The sequence below is a fragment of the Mytilus californianus genome, unplaced genomic scaffold (genome assembly GCF_021869535.1).
Source record: "Mytilus californianus isolate M0D057914Y unplaced genomic scaffold, xbMytCali1.0.p SCAF_4, whole genome shotgun sequence".
In the NCBI taxonomy this organism is placed as follows: domain Eukaryota; kingdom Metazoa; phylum Mollusca; class Bivalvia; order Mytilida; family Mytilidae; genus Mytilus; species Mytilus californianus.
In genome coordinates this window covers 66,741,129-66,759,295 of record NW_026262690.1, presented here as the reverse complement: position 1 = coordinate 66,759,295, position 18,167 = coordinate 66,741,129, and the positions used below count along the sequence as shown (strand labels likewise).

General features: G+C 31.7%; 1 protein-coding gene across 2 annotated transcripts in view; it reads right to left on the bottom strand.

Annotated features, from left to right (window-relative positions):
• Positions 1–18,167, bottom strand: part of LOC127738388 (protein O-mannosyl-transferase TMTC4-like) — a 28,216-nt gene that overhangs the window by 4,760 nt on the left and 5,289 nt on the right. For both annotated transcript variants that reach the window (XM_052249618.1, XM_052249619.1), the window contains 14 exons: positions 16,716–17,075; positions 14,549–14,762; positions 13,138–13,225; positions 12,022–12,137; positions 11,462–11,563; positions 10,452–10,616; positions 9,841–10,043; positions 8,279–8,453; positions 7,090–7,218; positions 6,087–6,166; positions 5,427–5,534; positions 3,705–3,846; positions 2,998–3,112; positions 2,550–2,729 (listed from right to left, as the gene is read on the bottom strand). In XM_052249618.1, coding sequence (XP_052105578.1) covers positions 2,550–2,729; positions 2,998–3,112; positions 3,705–3,846; positions 5,427–5,534; positions 6,087–6,166; positions 7,090–7,218; positions 8,279–8,453; positions 9,841–10,043; positions 10,452–10,616; positions 11,462–11,563; positions 12,022–12,137; positions 13,138–13,225; positions 14,549–14,762; positions 16,716–17,065 — 2,167 coding nt within the window. In that variant the 5' untranslated portion in view covers positions 17,066–17,075. The remainder of the gene's footprint in view (positions 1–2,549; positions 2,730–2,997; positions 3,113–3,704; positions 3,847–5,426; positions 5,535–6,086; positions 6,167–7,089; positions 7,219–8,278; positions 8,454–9,840; positions 10,044–10,451; positions 10,617–11,461; positions 11,564–12,021; positions 12,138–13,137; positions 13,226–14,548; positions 14,763–16,715; positions 17,076–18,167) is intronic.

The following is an 18,167-nucleotide window of genomic DNA, read 5'->3' as shown; positions in this document are numbered from 1 at the left end:
ATTAAAATTCAGAATCAAGACAAAGTGAGTTTTAGATTTTTGGCTTTCAGCATGTTCATTTTATATAATCATTGCCTCTGTGTGAGGTTGACACATGGTTACTGGTAATTCAATCTGACAGAATTATACTCAGGAAAAATGTCTGAGGATAGTCTATTGTAAATTCTGAATTTAATGATTGCATGTATTATTGTATTATTGCAAATACCTGACAACTGTCCAAATATGTAATTTTTTTTTTAAATTACACAAAATTTTACTGACATCAATGTCAAAGGTCAAAACTTAGGTCACAGCAACCTTTTTGGAGGTAAAAGGTTGAATTCAAGGTCGAATGACCTAGTTTAAGTATGTGACACATCAACTTCCCATACCAAGCAATCAAGGTTTTACTATCACAGAGGTCAACTGTCAATGTTAAGGTCACATGGACCAGACTTTGCAATGTGACACACCGACTTCCCATTTCGAATTCATATACATAGTCTGGTCAACCTAAGTTCTACCATACAAAAAGTTATGCAACTGACATGACATGACAACAGTCATGCCCCAGACACGAAGCAGGACAGACAGGCAGACAAAATGTGTCACATGGATAAAGTTGAAGACGAAGAACATTTTATATGTCAATGTCCCCTTTATAATCTCTTGAGAAAATAGTTATATGATAAACTTTTGATAAGTTGTAAAAATTTCGAAATGTTAAACACAAGTGTCAAGAAAACCTAGAGTTGTTGAAAATTATTCAATTTATATTAATAAATGTTTTGAACTCAGAAAACTATCAATATAGTACAGATATGTTTATATGTAACCCATTAAGAATATATGCCTGTTAATATTATATATAACTGTTATGCTTTTTACTTATATGCTTATGGCTCTGGTCTGGCTGTGGTTTAAGATCTTAGAATTGAGATGATTATATTCATATTTATATATAATTATCAAAATTATTGTGTCAATTATTAAAATCATTGTAATAAATTACTTTGCTCTTCATGGGGCCTTTAATTGGAATAAAATATCTTTAGTATCATATATCAATTAATCACAAGTTAACTATACCAATTATCTACAAGTCAAATAAGTCAAGTACACCTAAAATTGAGAATGGAAATGGGGAATGTGTCAAAGAGACAACAACCCGATCATAGAGCAGACAACAGCCGAAGGCCACCAATGGGTCTTCAATGCAGCGAGAAACTCCCGCATCCGTAGGCGTCCTTCAGCTGGCCCCTAAACAAATATGTATACTAGTTCAGTGATAATGGACGTCATACTAAACTCCAAATTATACACAGGAAACTAAAATTAAAAATGATACAAGACTAACAAAGGCCAGTGACCACTTAGTCACCTACATCAATCAATCACAAGTCAAGTACACCTAGACCACTTAGTCACCTACATCAATCAATCACAAGAGAAATCAGTCAAGTACACCTAGACCACTTAGTCACCTACATCAATCAATCACAAGAGAAATCAGTCATCTAGACCTAGACCACTTAGTCACCTACATCAATCAATCACAAGAGAAATCAGCCATCTAGACCTAGACCACTTAGTCACCTACATCAATCAATCACAAGACAAATAAGTAAAGTACACCTAGACCACTTAGTCACCTACATCAATCAATCACAAGAGAAATCAGTCATCTAGACCTAGACCACTTAGTCACCTACATCAATCAATCACAAGAGAAATCAGTCATCTAGACCTAGACAACTTAGTCACCTACATCAATCAATCACAAGAGAAATCAGTCATCTAGACCTAGACCACTTAGTCACCTACATCAATCAATCACAAGAGAAATCAGTCAACTAGACCTAGACCACTTAGTCACCTACATCAATCAATCACAAGAGAAATCAGTCAACTAGACCTAGACCACTTAGTCACCTACATCAATCAATCACAAGAGAAATCAGTCATCTAAACCTAGACCACTTAGTCACCTACATCAATCAATCACAAGAGAAATCAGTCAACTAGACCTAGACCACTTAGTCACCTACATCAATCAATCACAAGAGAAATCAGTCAACTAGACCTAGACCACTTAGTCACCTACATCAATCAATCACAAGAGAAATCAGTCATCTAAACCTAGACCACTTAGTCACCTACATCAATCAATCACAAGAGAAATCAGTCAACAAGACCTAGACCACTTAGTCACCTACATCAATCAATCACAAGAGAAATCAGTCATCTAAACCTAGACTAACAAACACTACTTTGTCTCCTAGACCCAAAGATTGTAAAGTACAGTTCTATCATATAAAACGTATACAATTTTTAAAGTCTAACCATCAAACTATTTTGTCAGAATTTAATAAGTCAGGGATTTTACAAAGTTTTTAGTAAATAGTCTAACTTATCAGGTGAAATGATGTTAACTTGATATCTATACAGAAAAAAAGCTGATATTTTTCTTACATTGACCTAATATTGTATAAATATGCTGTCCAACATACAAGTAACCTTTTCTATATACACTTCATGTATATGTAACATAGTTCAATAATACTTACCTAAATTGGCATACATTCTGGAATCTTTACTACTTTGTTGTATAGCTTTCAAGAAGACAACTTCACTTTCTTTGAACTTATCTTGTTTACCCAAAACATTGGCTAAGTTAAACAACAAGGAAGGATCACTGTTATATTGCAAAGCTTCTTTACCAACTTTTTCTGCTTCTGTGGTTAATCCTACAATCATAAAACAAAACAGAGAGCTATTATACAGTGTACACAAAATTCCTTGCAAATGTGCAATTACTTTATCAGTTGACAAATGAATATTGAAAATAGAGGCAATAATTCAATTCAAACTGTTGCTTGCAAAATTTTTTAACTAGTCTTAAAAACCATATAAATGTAATATTACTTGAATGAAACAGTAAACTTTACTTTTGATAAAACACAACTGAGCTTAGTCGTCATCCTGTTCTTGAACATATAAAACACAGATACATACCTATATTATCTAAGAGAATAACCATATTTCCCCAGGCATTTACATGGTCTGGTTTCTGTTGTGTAGCATTTCTGAAGGCTTGTATTGCTAATTGGTTTTTCCCCATCTCAAGATACTGTCAAAACAGCAAAACAAATGATACACTTTTCAGAATAATTCAAAATATGAAATTTTACATGTGAATTATAATAAACGAACTTGTTATAAACAGATAATGGATGGGTAATTTGTACTGCTGATTGTTTACAGCCAACACATCTAATAAAAAGGTATGGGGGAACATTACAGAAATGATATGAAAAAACTCTTCTTTAATAATAAGCAGTAATTTTAATTCTAACTGAGATAAAGAATACTTATCTGATTACAATAAAAAATAATGTTACTGAAGTTACTTCACAGTTTTAATGACATTAAATTTTAAAGAAATATATATGAACAGAAAAAAGCAATTAAGGATATAAGGACAAAGTGTAACAAAAAATGATACAAGCAAAGCAAATATGTCACCTTTATAGTGTAATTTACAACTAATCAAACAATAATGTTGTGAATAGTTCTGGAAAATCAAAATCCTGATAGCATGTACACCTTCAGGGTGTATAAAACATACCGCAAAGTCAAAACTTTTTAACTTGATAATAGTATGATAAGTTGAATGGACAACCCTTTAGTTGATACACAAGACAGATTAAAAAAATAACTACCATATTTCCAAGATTATAGTAACAATCTGGATATCTTTTTCTGTGTTTTAATGCTGTATAGTAACTTTTCTCAGCTGAGTTGTTTTTATGTAAAGAGGCTTGTACTATTCCAAGATTCATCCAAGCTGCTGCAAAATCATCTCTGAAATATAAATTTCCAATATAATCAACTTGCTTTACTGATCATGATTGAATTTCATGTTGAAAATCATTGAAAATCAAGATTTAACTTCTAGTATCACATAAACTTGACATAATCAATTGAACAATAAAAATGAGATCAAGGCCAGATGAACCCTGCTAGACAGACATGTACACCTTACAATCATTCCATACACCAAATATTGTGGTCGTAATACTAACAGGATGGTGGCCATATACACCAAGCAATTATTCTATTCACCAATATTGTTAAGCTTTGCTGATACTATCAAAGAAAAGGATCTTAGCATGTAAACTAAATGTTGACCATTGAACCATGAAAATGAGGTTACAAGGCCAGATGAACCCTGCCAGACAGAATTTAGCATCTTCCAATCATTCTATCGCCAAATATAGTTGACTTATTGCTTAAAGTATTAGAAAAACAGGCCTAACCACAAAAGCTTAATGTTGATCACTGATCCATGAAATGAGGTCAAGGTCTGGTGAACCCTGTCTTAATAGAAAATGAAAGGATATGGAGTAAATGTACATGGGACAAAATCGCACACAATACATAGAAAACATAGAAAATTATCAATGAACAGGGCTTTTATTCCTGTTCTTCATCTTAAAAGATGATGTAGGGTCTTCAACAATGAACGAATCATTCATACCCTACAACAAGGTCAAGACGGCCCCTAGCGTACCTTAAGGGGTACTATTGATAAAAATAAACCACAGTTCACCTTCTTGCTCCCCACCCACCTCGGAGTGCCAACTTGTGTGATGCTTGTGTACAACGGTTCTCCAGTCGAAAGCACCAGGGATACAAGAAAAGTGCAGTAATTTTGAAAGACATCGATCGCCGCTAAAATATGCCTTGAAGTTACACATGTCAGGAGTGGTCAATGAATTACATAATTTATAATTACAGGCGAGGTTTTTCAACATATATTTGTCATACATTGCCCAACAAAAGACCAATAATTTCGAAACAACAAATGATAGACAATACATATAAAAATGTCATGTGTAGTTGCTTACATCCAAGTTCTTTGGTCTCTGGTGTACAGTTATCTCATTGGCTATCATATCACATCTCCTTATTCTTATAACATATACCTTGCAATGAGTATATATACCCAACATAGTCCTTGTATTACTCATAATAACTTAAAAAATCATGTGATAATAACTATAAATTAGGCCAAAGATAGCAGACATATGCCTGACAGAAACTTCAGAGCATAAATCATTTATTTACAAGGTATGAAGTATTCAGGTCATTTATCTTCTGAAATATCAAACTTTATACAAATAGATAACACTGTCGTCAACACCGTAAGAGCATTCCTTAGTGTCGCAGACAAACAAAAACACTTTTCAACGCTGTAGCTTAGAAAAAGCTATAGGCCAGACTCATATTTCTTTCCCTGTAATACTTGAAAAGGGAAGTTTCTAGCCTATGAAAAATAATGTTTTTTTTATGAATTTGCATGTATTTTTAGAGAGTGCTTATAAGCAAACAAAACATGGCTTTACTATTTAATTAAACCAATACCACAAATTATAAAATACCTGATATTAACAGCTTTTAACAGCAATTTTTCTGCTTCTTTCAAGTCTCCTTTCTCTTTTAAGATATTTCCTAAATTATTCATTGCTTGGTCATATTCTTCATTTAATCTGAAGGTTAAATAAATAACCTTGTATAAAGTTTGATCAAATTCCAATACACTCAAACATCTTAAGAGTAATATAAAAATGAAAATGCAAAAATTATGAATTACAGTAACTGTTATGTTTTTAAATAATGTCTTAAAATTAACTCAATTTAAACTCATGTTTGATATGATTTTGTATGATAAAAATGATGTTAAACAGACTTTTAAATAAACATAAAAAAACATGTTCTCCAACAGTAGTGTGCTAAATAACAGTTTAGTGGGTTAGTTATGAAAATAGCTCATTATTTCCACAATAATTATACCATGTGTCCAATGAATACTCATCATTCTCTGAACACCTGTAATGGCTGAGTAAATGACAGGCAAACTAACATATCTGTTGTCAAATATATTTTTTGGTAGAATAGCTCTAATGACATAGATATTTTATGAAAGCTATAATAAACTACTAGTTGGCCATATTTTCTATAAAACTATAAACTCTGAACACTTTTAAAAAAAGAATTATTAAAACAGCATCTTTTGAGCAAGAAACATGTGATAAACTTACTCTATTGCAAGTCTGTATTTCTCTATAGCTATATCAGCATTACCTTTATCACCATTCAGCTTAGCAATATTATAGTGTACCTGTAATACACAACTTAGATATTCAATTTAGTTAGAATTTATCCTGTATAGAATTTATGATTATCATTTGTGCAATAAATATCTTTTTTGACTTTACTGAATTTAAACTTGAGGCTCAAAAGAATCATGTACTACTTACTAGGTACCAATGTATACTACTTAATCAATCATTGTAATAATACAAAAAGATTTCCATTTTAAGATGTATTTTTTCCATTAACCTCTAAGTAAAAATATGTTTGGTGATGGTGAGTTATCTCTGATTTTGTACATGGTCAATGTTAAAGGGAGTCGTATTCAAATTTAGTTTTGAGAGTTAGTTTCATTATCTCTCTTTTGAGATGTCTAACTTATTTTGTTACATGGACATATTTATGTAATGTACTACTTTTGTGTAAAATTTCGTAACATTCATCTGATAGTTTGGAATAGTTGCTCCTATAATAATAATAGAAAGACAGGCAGGATGATTCATATGTATACCCTGACTTTATAAGAGTATAACTATGGAATTAAAAAAATTAAATGCAACACCAGTTTTAACATAACTGAACTTGTATGATATGCTTTGTGGAGCAGAAATTGCTTGATTTCCCTGAAGTAATGGGTCCAACTCATGATTCTCTGAGGTTTAACTTATCTCTGTTAAAGCACAACAGGTATGTGTAATAAATAAATGAATTCAGTGTGGTTTGATTCCCATCAAGGCTGGTGCAAAGCGGGCAGATTAGCCTAATGGCTATGTGCTAACTCTATTGTTTGATGTCTAAATATAAAGCCAGCTAAGTCCCCGCTTGCTTTCTTCTTTCTTTCTTTTTCTTTCTAAGTCCAAAAGACCTCCTTTAAGGATAATAAAGGACAAAGAATTTGAAATATTTCTATATTTTCAACCACCATTCAGAATGTATCAACATAAAACAAACCTTTGCGTTAAGAGAACAAACTTTAGCACCAGACAGGAATAATGGCATTTCTTGTCTCCATTGGTCACTTCTATGTACAGATCTTATTACGAACATCAATACTAAATAGTATATACAATATCTAATTATCTGTAAAAGAAAATGAAAAGTTCACTAAAATAACACAGACAATTATGCCATAATGTCAACAATGAAGATATGTCATTAGCAACATCAGTGTACACTTCAATGAATATTGCAACAGCAGTGGATGCAGGAAAGATTATGAACCAAAGCGGTATGGGCTTTGCTCATTGTTGAAGGCCGTACAATTACCTATAGTTGTTAATTTCTGTGTCATTTGGTCTCTTGTGGAGAGTTGTCTCATTGGCAATCATACCACATCTTCTTTTTTATAATTGGGCTATTTTATTTAAATGTATTTTTAATATTAGGTTTTTATACGCCCGTCAAAATTTTGACGGGACGTGTTATGGTATACAAATGTCCGGCGTCCACATGTCGCACGGTAACTTGAGAACAACTTATCCAAATTTCATGAAACTTAACATAGTTGTTTCTTATGATGGTCAAACGACCTGTATACTTTTTGGTGAAAATAAGATTAAAACTTTTTGTGTTACGGGACTTTGTAACTAAAACAGGGGGTATTTTTTTCACATGTCGCGCCGTATCTCAAAAACGATTTATGATTATTGCTTAAAACTTTACACACTTCTTAGTTATATTAATCTAAAGGTCTGTATACTTTTTGGTGATGATTCAAAATTTTATTTTAGAGTTATTGAGTTTTTTGTAAAAAAAAAAAGGGGGGGTTTTCACATGTCGCGCCGTATCTCAAAAACAATTTATGATTATTGCTTAAAACTTTACACACTTCTTAATTATATTAATCTCAAGATCTGTATACCTTTTGGTGATGATTCAAAATTTCATTTTAGAGTTATTGATTTTTTTTTAAAAAGAGGGGGTTTTCACATGTCGGGCTGTATCTCAGAAACGATTTATGATTATTGCATAAAACCTCACACACAAGACAACAGGCGTATCATGCGCGCGTGGCGCAGCTGTTCATTTACTATGATGTAACTTTTGGGGATTTTTTCCTTTATATCTATGTATTATTAAGTGAATAAATGAATAAAAGTTGCTTTAGTTATTCCTAAATGATATACTACATATATTTTACCTCTCTTTTGTCTTTATCTTGGCATAGTTTACTAACTCCTGTCACAACAATAATACAGAATCCTGCTGTTGGAAGGTAAAGTGCACGCTCTGCTATCACAAAACCAACACGGAAAAATAAGTTTGTAGCTGGTAGGAATGGTATAATTAGGAATGCTAATGCCATTGTTATGTTTCTGTAAATCAATATATTCTATATCAATTACGTTTATTTGGAAAAAAATCAACAATTTACTTTTAGGTCTATTTCAAACAAAGATAAAAACAAACATTAACAATAGACAAATACTATTAACATGTTAATTTAATGATGTTTTCAAAGTTTACACAAATATGTGATAAGGATAGTACTTGATGAACATTAGGTAGCAATATACAGTTAGGAAAAAAACTTCCCCTTTCCTTGCTTTCTTACAAATTAAGCTTACTGTTTGTGTCATACGTATGTAATCAGTATCTTCAATAGATTTGATTTAAAATGATTAAATATATTTTCTTTTTGGTGTATCCATGGGAACATTCTGCATTTATTTACTATAAAATACTGCAAAAAGTGGTGTTAAGATGTCAAATATTTCCCCAAAATTTGGCTTAAAGTAGAATTTCAATCTCTTTGAATGATGCCTTTTCTGAAACTGTTTACAAATATCTACCAAGAGATCAAATAAAAATCATACGTCTTTCATCTCAATTTTTTATAAAATTGTGTCAAAAAATTCGTATGAAAAAAGTGTTCGTAAACATTACAATAATTTCTAGACCTATGGCCGGTCTGAATATGAAAATATGGACAGTCAAACAAAAAATAGCCTATAAAACATGTAAAAAATAATCTTGATGTTCAGATAAACCCACTTTGAAGGCCTAATTAGTCATCAGCTGTCTAAAAATGAATTGTATTGCACAATTACTTTCATATTTGAAAAATCCACCATGGTTAAAATGCAATACCACACTCTCATAACTGTGTATTGCTACCTTAGTGCCATTAACCATAAATAGGGGTGGGTCATCAAGACAATATTGTGAAATGGTTGTTTTGGTAAATTTCTAACTTCCACATCTATCTATTAGGAGATCTAACTACCTATGGTTCAGGATACATATCAGGGTATAACTGTTGGATATATGCATGGTACAAACTAGGTATCCTCAATGAGTTTCAGATGGGACTGAATGACAACCAGACAGATGGAGTACACCTGTTGTTTGACCTGCTCTCGCCTCTGACATTGCAAGTTAAAATTATGTTTATTAAAGACAGCTATATTGGAAGTCGCATCACCTAATAATAATTCTGAATTTCATAACTTGATATAGACCAAGTCTGGTTCTAATGAGTTTAAGGTAGATGATTTTATAAATGTTAATTTCTTTTTAAGGGAGATGATATTTTAAATGTTAATTAGACACGAAATGATCTCAATAGCTCATACTATCTCTTTGGGGAAACATAAGCTAAAAATGTTTTGCATTGATTATAGAAATAAGGAGAGGCAATAATGAATTGATGATCATAAGCAAGGGAGAAATAGTCAAAGGACACTAGTTTATATAGGTTACCTTTTCTGTTGGTTCAGAATTCCATTCAAAGATGTAAACAGTAAAGATGCTAATATTATCCAGAACACAATAACAACCACTATCCTCCAATCAGAAAGAGATTCTATCACAGGAATACATCCCATCGACCAATCAAAACACAGCCACCAGGGATTTACTAACAACCAGCTGTTTATACTGTATAAATAATTATAATTTAATGCCTGAAAAAAAGATTGATTATTATAAAAAATTTCAATCTTATCAATGTAACTGGTTAACTTCATCAAATCATATTTTTTTTTTAATTATCATGTTTTATCTTTAACTGGATCTCATGATTTTCACAGTATATAAGAGATTATTGACATAACTTTCATTGTTAATAAAAAGGAAGCAGAAACATCACTATGGTGCTAACATGGATAAATAAAAGTTGCAATTAAAAAAATAACCAACAATGTATATAAGGTTAAAAACACATATTGGAATACCATGACTTTATTCAAAATGCCATCTGTTACTGAAGTAAAATATATTAAGTGAAAAATTTTAAAACCAAATAAAGAATGTTAAGTTTCAAAAATTTAGAAATTCAAGAAAAGGGTTTACTAAGAATTAATTATTCTTACCCTAAAAAGTGATCCATTTACAAAGGAATGTGGATTATCAAAGACTTGGAATGTTGGTGTGGTAGAGCCCATTATTCTCCACCTAGTTGTCAGAATAATGAGTCCTGAGACCAATAAAATTATATGACGAAACAATAAACATTTCTTCCATGGTTTAACAAACTCCTGAAAAAAAAATCAAAAATATAGTGTGAAAAATTCAGTATGATTACAATTGAGCAAATCAATTCTTAGAAATTTATGCATTTTCTGATACATTGATGATTTGTACCAAACATCCAGATGAATTGGGCATTTAAATTCAGGATCTACATATAGTTTGATTGATTGATAATTGATAGCTTAACGTGACATCAATACAAAAAGCTGTATTCCAACAAAATAAAGTTTGATAACTGCTTCTTGTATGCATGAATCAATCTTGAAAAAATTGCATTAGCCACAATCCTGTCCTCTTCACCTCGATTGTGACATCACAAAACTATACTCATCACTGAATTTGTATTTACCACGAAGAACACAATGGATGCCACATGTTTAGCAGGTTCTTCTTACTGTTCCAGAGCAATTAAGATCAGCCCAGGTTTTGTATGGGTTTGTGCTGATCAGTTTTCTAAATTTTGATCGTTTCTTTAATGAGTCATTCTCTCCATACACATTTTCAATACATTTGTATGATTGTTGCAGACATAACCTCATCCTTTTTCCTGTAGTTGATACATTGTGACTTGTGTTTTTTTGCATGTATGATTTTGGGGGTTTTCTTCTTTTTTTTTTAGAGTTCAACTATATATTAGCATAAATAGTTGTTACATAAATAACGGGTTGTGCACTGTATTAAGAGCCGGTATAACTAAATTGAATTACTGTCATTTGACATATTTTCGACTGATGTTTAGTTTTTCAAAATTTTATGAGTATATGGAAATCTATTTATAGATACCTTGGAATTAAGTGCAGTTGTTATTAAGTTATTAACTATACTTCAATAACTTTAGTATAAGATTTACCTGCTCATCAGCTTTAATGGTTTCAGTCTGACTCTTGATGCCAATTATTTCTAACAGATCTATTTTACATATTATAAGTATGTCATAAGCACTTATTATTCCCTGGAATTGAAAAAAAAAATTGTTAAGGTTTTTAGTTTCATATATGTTCAGGAAAAGAACAAATTGAACAAAACAATACATAAATTAAGTAGGTACTGGAAAGTGAGTAAGTTGGGCTGGAGGGCAGAAAAAAAGGACCACCACTGGTAGAAATTGGGTCTTGCAATTGGCCACCTTCATACCCCTAGAAAAGTTTACACAAGTTTAAGGGTTCTTTAATAAGCAGAAAGAATTTTTGTTGGACAGTTTGTGGACACCATTTTGAAAGGAACCATTAATTGCACTGCATTTGGTCATCAAGGATTGCTTCATTGCAGCAATCAAATAGATTAAAATTGGAATAATTTATTCTAAGAATATTACACAGGTTTTTAACCAATACTACCATTTAATACAGTTGAAAATTTTCTTAAGTAACCTCCCTGTCTTAATATCTGTATCAATAATGAATAACTTACAATCACTGTAATCCCCTGTTCTTTACACATCACAGACAGAGCACACAGTAACATACTGGCTATTAACCATAAGATGGATGCTGAAGATGGTCGGTATAATGATTCATCATCAACATCTGAAATATTAAAACTCAATTACAGTCTATTTAATCACTATTACTGCATAAATTTGTTACAAAGCTCTAAATTTCTACTTACATGTTAACACGGTAAATTTCAAGATGCCTGTTTAGTTTTATTGTGTTTTGGGGTTGCTGTTTTTATTTAACATTCCCCCTACAACTTTTTTTTCATATTACTGTGGATTCATTTATTTTCGTGGGTACCACTTATTATGGATTGTGGAAAACTTGCCTTTTCTTGGATATGTGATTTTGTTGTTTTGCCAAATTCTGCATACAGCCTGATAGAAAATTTTTATTTATTGAACATTTAAATTCGTGGTTCATCTGTACTCACGAAAATTGGTATCCAACGAATAATCATGAATCCACAGTACTGTGCTTACAGAAAACGCTTTTACCTTTCAGAATGGACTGAACATTTTTTTCAAGTTGCAGTATGATCATTAGTTCAAAATGAATAACTGGTGAAAAAATGTCAGCTAATTTCAAAAGTAAGGATTAAGTTTGTATGCAGGTGCAGTGTAAAAAAATATTCTTGCAATCAATATCATCTATAATGTGTCAAAATGGCAGGAAAATATGATCCAACTACACATGCTAAATATGAGAGCTAATGAATAAAAGATCTCATAAGGGTTATGGTCAAAATTTATTTTCATGTTTATAGGCATACAGTGTTGCTATGAACATAGGATAATAGTCCAAAAGTCCTGATCATGAACTCCTGAAGAACTAACAAATCAAAAAGGAATGCTATAATGATCAATGAAGCATTATGGCAAAATATTCTCTAACATATCAGACACTGACCAAACAAATTAAAAGAAACGACAAAGATAACTGTTATAACCATACTGTATTCAAATATTAAATAAACCATTGTGATATCAATGGCTGAATTCATACATACATAATTAGCTTTCTTGTGTTTTATTTTTTTGTTTATATAATAGATATTTCATGAGATATAATGTGGTCACTAAAAGCCTACCTTTTAAACAAGCTTTGATGTAGCCAAGAAAAGACAAAATAAAAAATAAAGCACATAACAGATCTGCTCTTCCAACAACAGCTGCAATCTGTAATAAAAGGACATATTGTTAAAAATACAAACAAATACATTTTTTGACCTTAAAGTATGCTGGTAAATGAAAATTTTCATGGATAATCTGTCCAAATCATTAACAGCTTATGAAACCTAAAACAAATGCTTGTATTTTTAAAGAAACCCTGGGATATAAATTTAGTACTGCTACAATATGCATAGCCTGATTCAGTTGAAAATCACTCTTGCTGGTGTTGAGAGATTAACTTGAATCAGTACTACTAGGGGGGTGTTTAACGACCTTGACTACCCATGTGGGTCTCTCACAGTCAGTAAGAAACAGGGTAATTGCTGGTGATTTTGAATGATAACAATCAGATTTAAATACTTGTCATATTTTACCTATGTAGGATATATAGGTGTAATACCACCATTGATTTCCCCCTATTAGTCTTTGTTAAATATGCACTTTTAAAAAAATTGTGTAGAATTTATCTTTGTTTCAAATAAAGAAATACTTGGCATGATTGAAGTTTTATCCTGTCCAGTACTATAGAAAAAATTTCACATAACATTTCATTGCATATAAGAAAATAACCATCACTGGAAGTTAACCAATCAAATTTTCCCCCTTATTAACCTGTGTACAAGCTTTAGTAACCATGTAATCTCAAGTTTCCAAAATATTCTATAGAAACCCCAAATAGAAAAATAATGGTGCTTTGAAATACCCAAGATATATGTTTATGACCCAGAAATGTTTTACTGCAATGAAATGTAGGATCAATTACCTACAACTGTCAAATTCAAGGGAATATTTTTTTTCGACCTATTTTTGTATGCAACCGGATGTGACGTACTATGATTTGGTGGTATTACACCTAAAGACAGATGTGTCAATGTGATTCACTAATAATCACCATGATAATCACAATGATTTTAAACTGAATCAGTTTGTGAGTTCTATACCTTACAACTGTCCAAACTATAGAAATCCTTCTCTTTAACCCTACAGTATTCATATTCGACATATGAGAAACATGTCACGCATACAAAATAAATTTTAGAAACACAACTATCAGCTGTCTGTATTTGTATCAATAGTTGACATAAATTCAATCTTGAAAATGTTTTGAAAAGATGATGACAAAAGTGGTTTTTGGTCATTTCAAATCAATTATCTGAAATCTAATTGCTGGTTCTGTGTAAGCTAGAAAATCATTATTTGTAACTCTCAGAGATAGTTATTACTTGATATTTGCTTGTTCATACCAAGGGCAAATATTTCATCCATATTCAAACAACTCAAATAATAAATCTCCATGACTAATTAAAAGAAAGTCAGTGGGATACGTACTGATTCAGTATGGACTGGATGAACTGCAAATAAAACACCAGAAAACAGTGCAGCTCTGGGACAACCAAAGATAGGTCTACCATCTCTGACCTCACATCCTGCCATCAGTAGAGAGAATGTGGCTAACATTAACACAGATACAATTCCATGGAGTATGATGTTGATGATGTGAAAGTTCATAGGATAGAGACCACCTGCTAAACTGTAACTCCATCTGAATTGATAAAATTAGACTCATACAGGAATATTGCTTCATATTTTTTAATCAACTAAATGGGATTTAAGAGGACTGATTCAGTTTTGCTTCATATTCTTGTAACGTTCCTTAATACAAGTACAATTGTATAAAAGTTTTTGCATATACATATAGTATAATATCATTTGACATTTTTGGCAGTTTCTTTGTGTGTCTTTATGCATATTTAATAAAGGTTGCCCATCAACATTTAAATCAGTCCTCTTACAAAAACCTAAAATGGTAAAAGTTGGTATTACACAATGTATCATCATTAATTCTAATTCACCTCAAATGAAAAACTCTGCTTTTACAAATCATGTAAAATATTTTATACTTATTGACTGGGTATGAGTGGAATAGTAAGTTTATTGTCCCCAGATGTGCATCTATTGCCCTGAGGCATAGCCGAGGGCAATAATTGTATCCGAGTGGACAATAAACTTACTATTCCACTCATATCCAGTCAGTAAGTGTTTTATTATACCGAAAGAGACAACAGACATTAAATGTTGGAGCTTAATCAACTATTGTAATAATAAAAGCAGGAACACAACCATACTGTTTAACGTTTACTTCATATATATTCTAAATGCTAAGGACAACCCTAGATATAATAGGTAAAACGTGACGTCATAACTCCCACGGTATTCTCAACATTCTCCAATCCCGTAGCTGCAGTTAAAATTCCGCGAAATATAATGATGCTTGCGGTCAAATAGTTTCATCAAGGCAAATAGTTGGAAACTATTGACTGGTCAAATAGTTGGAAACTATTGTCTGGTCAAATAGTTCAACGCTTGCAATTGAAAAATAGTGAAAATATTGTGTACTTATTTTATATAGAAAATGATAACTGAGGTATAATAAAGTTTCTTATCTTAAATTCAAAGTGTGTATTAAAACTGTTCAAATGGCAATATATTCTACATTTCTACTGCTCATTACAAATCATAATTTAAACAAGAATATGTGTCCATAGGAGACCATTCCTACTCTCACTCACATTCTCATATTCAGTGAACTGCAAAATATGGGTCTATATATTCTAAATAAAAGTTCACATCATACTGAATATGTGTACTAATTTTCAAGTAAAAGAGACCATACATCATGGTTAAATATCTTAAACAAAAACTTTAACCTGATGCAGGAGGGAGAAAAGAACACTGACAAACACGCTGACAAAAGAAACATAATGACCCACATCTATCATAGATAAGGCATCATCCTTAAATTTAAAAAAAACAAGCATTCTGTGAGTATTGCATGACAATACATAGTCCCCTACCGGTTAAACATTCATTGTAATGGAGCAAACCTACCACTAAATTCTTCAAACTATTTACTAAAGAAAAGGGAAAAAATCCAAAATTCATTTATCTTAATACAATGTCTTTAAAAAAATCTTTAAAAAAAAATCAGTTATTTCCCTTTGAATAGAAATCTAGTAATTAATAAGTATTTCATCAAAAATTTAATTCTAGGGAAAGTTAAAAAAATGAGTTAATTCCCTTTGAACAGAAATCTAGTAATTAATAAGTATTTCATCAAAAATTTAATTCTAGGGAAAGGGCATTAACTGAACAAGGAGAAAAGCTAAAATCATGAAAATCGAACTTGACCTGTAACTTGTCATGATAAAACAATACACCAAATATCAAATCAATATCTTCAAGCATGAAGAAAAAAAGTCTGGAAAACTGATTTGCCGGACTGACGGAAGGACAGACGGACGGACGGACGGACAGACAGACGGACAGAGTGCAAACCTAAATTCCCCTTCGACTTCGTCTGTAGGGGACTAATAAAAAGAAAGAATATCATTCCAGTGCCACTTGCCTCTGGCATGTCTATGTATCTCGCTCTGCATCACAGCAGACAATAATCAACCCCAATTATAATAAATTAATGCTAACAAATCATTCTGACCTGAATGTCAACACTGTAAGTGGTCTATATGACTTATGGCTTGTTTTGGAGTCAAGTTTTCTTCCCCAGAAGTCATGATGAAACAATGACAGTAATGGTGTTTCTGGCTTCAGATCTTTGTTTCCTGTCACTGCTTCACTATCGTCGAAAACAAAATCACCATCATAACTGTTAGCAAAACAGATGACAGCTAAGGTAAATATAACCCATGCAGATCTTTTAAATGATAGTCTAGGTAATGGGATAACATCATCCCAGGTATCTGTTGAAGGCCATGAGGGTTCCTCATAGTGTCCATTTTGTTTGAGACTTTTCCTGTGACCAATCCCATTCTGCTGCTGTCTATTCATGGCTCACATCCTTCAATTATCATAAAATAATACTGTTATTGTCAACTGATAGGTCAATTCTTATAAAAATCTTTTGTTTGCAATATATGGTTATATCAAGTTCATTATTAAAATATATTCATGTTTACATAACACAACAACTACAATATTTCATTAAAAACTGAATGCTACAAGACAAGTTGTTACAATTTGCCTTAAATCAAAGAGCCTTAGTTACACAGCAGAACACAGTTTCATACACAAATTTGGTCTCAACTAGGGGAATAGCTAGGTATTAACTGAAGTGTAGGTGCAAATTGCCGAAGATGGTCAATGCATTCCTGAATTAATGTGTTGTTCAGTTATTTGTTGAATATTTTTCTATATTTGAATTCTTGGATTACAGTAGTTATTCTGTATCAACTTGTATGATGCTACTCCAAAAACAGTTCTTCATATATGACATCAGTATGAGCAACTTACTTTTTAAAAAAAAGTGTTATTTTCAAAAAGCATTTGTTTATTCTAATAAAAGAGCAGACTTCCAATGTCCCATGTGTTGCACATATTTTATCTGTCCAAGGACAACAACTAAATTTTTTTATAGTTTTTGTTCTTAAAAACTTTTATAAATACAATGTATATTAAAAAGAAATGTAGGCTTGAAAGCATTTACAATGTATTTCTCCATATAATTAATATTTCCAAGTGGCATAACTCTTTTATAAATAGTTGCTCGGCACTGATTTTCAAACTTGTCTGAGCCAATGCTGGAATAAACCTTTGATATAAGTTTGATAAAAATCTGGCAAGAATTGAACATGTGAGAGCATTTAAAACGCAATTTTCCATGTAATTAATATTTCCAAGGGACATAACTCTATTAACAAAATTTCATCAGCACTGATTTCCAAACTTGTCCGATGGTGCTAATATAAACCTTTGATATAAGTTTGAAAAAAATCTGCCAAAAACTGTAACCATAAGAGCGCACTTATAAAGCAATTTTCCATATAGTTAATATTTCCAAGGGGAATAACTCTTAATTAAAAAGTTGATCAGCACTAATTTTCACACTTGTTGTAGACATTGCTGATACCTCTCATATGTCTGATAAAAATCT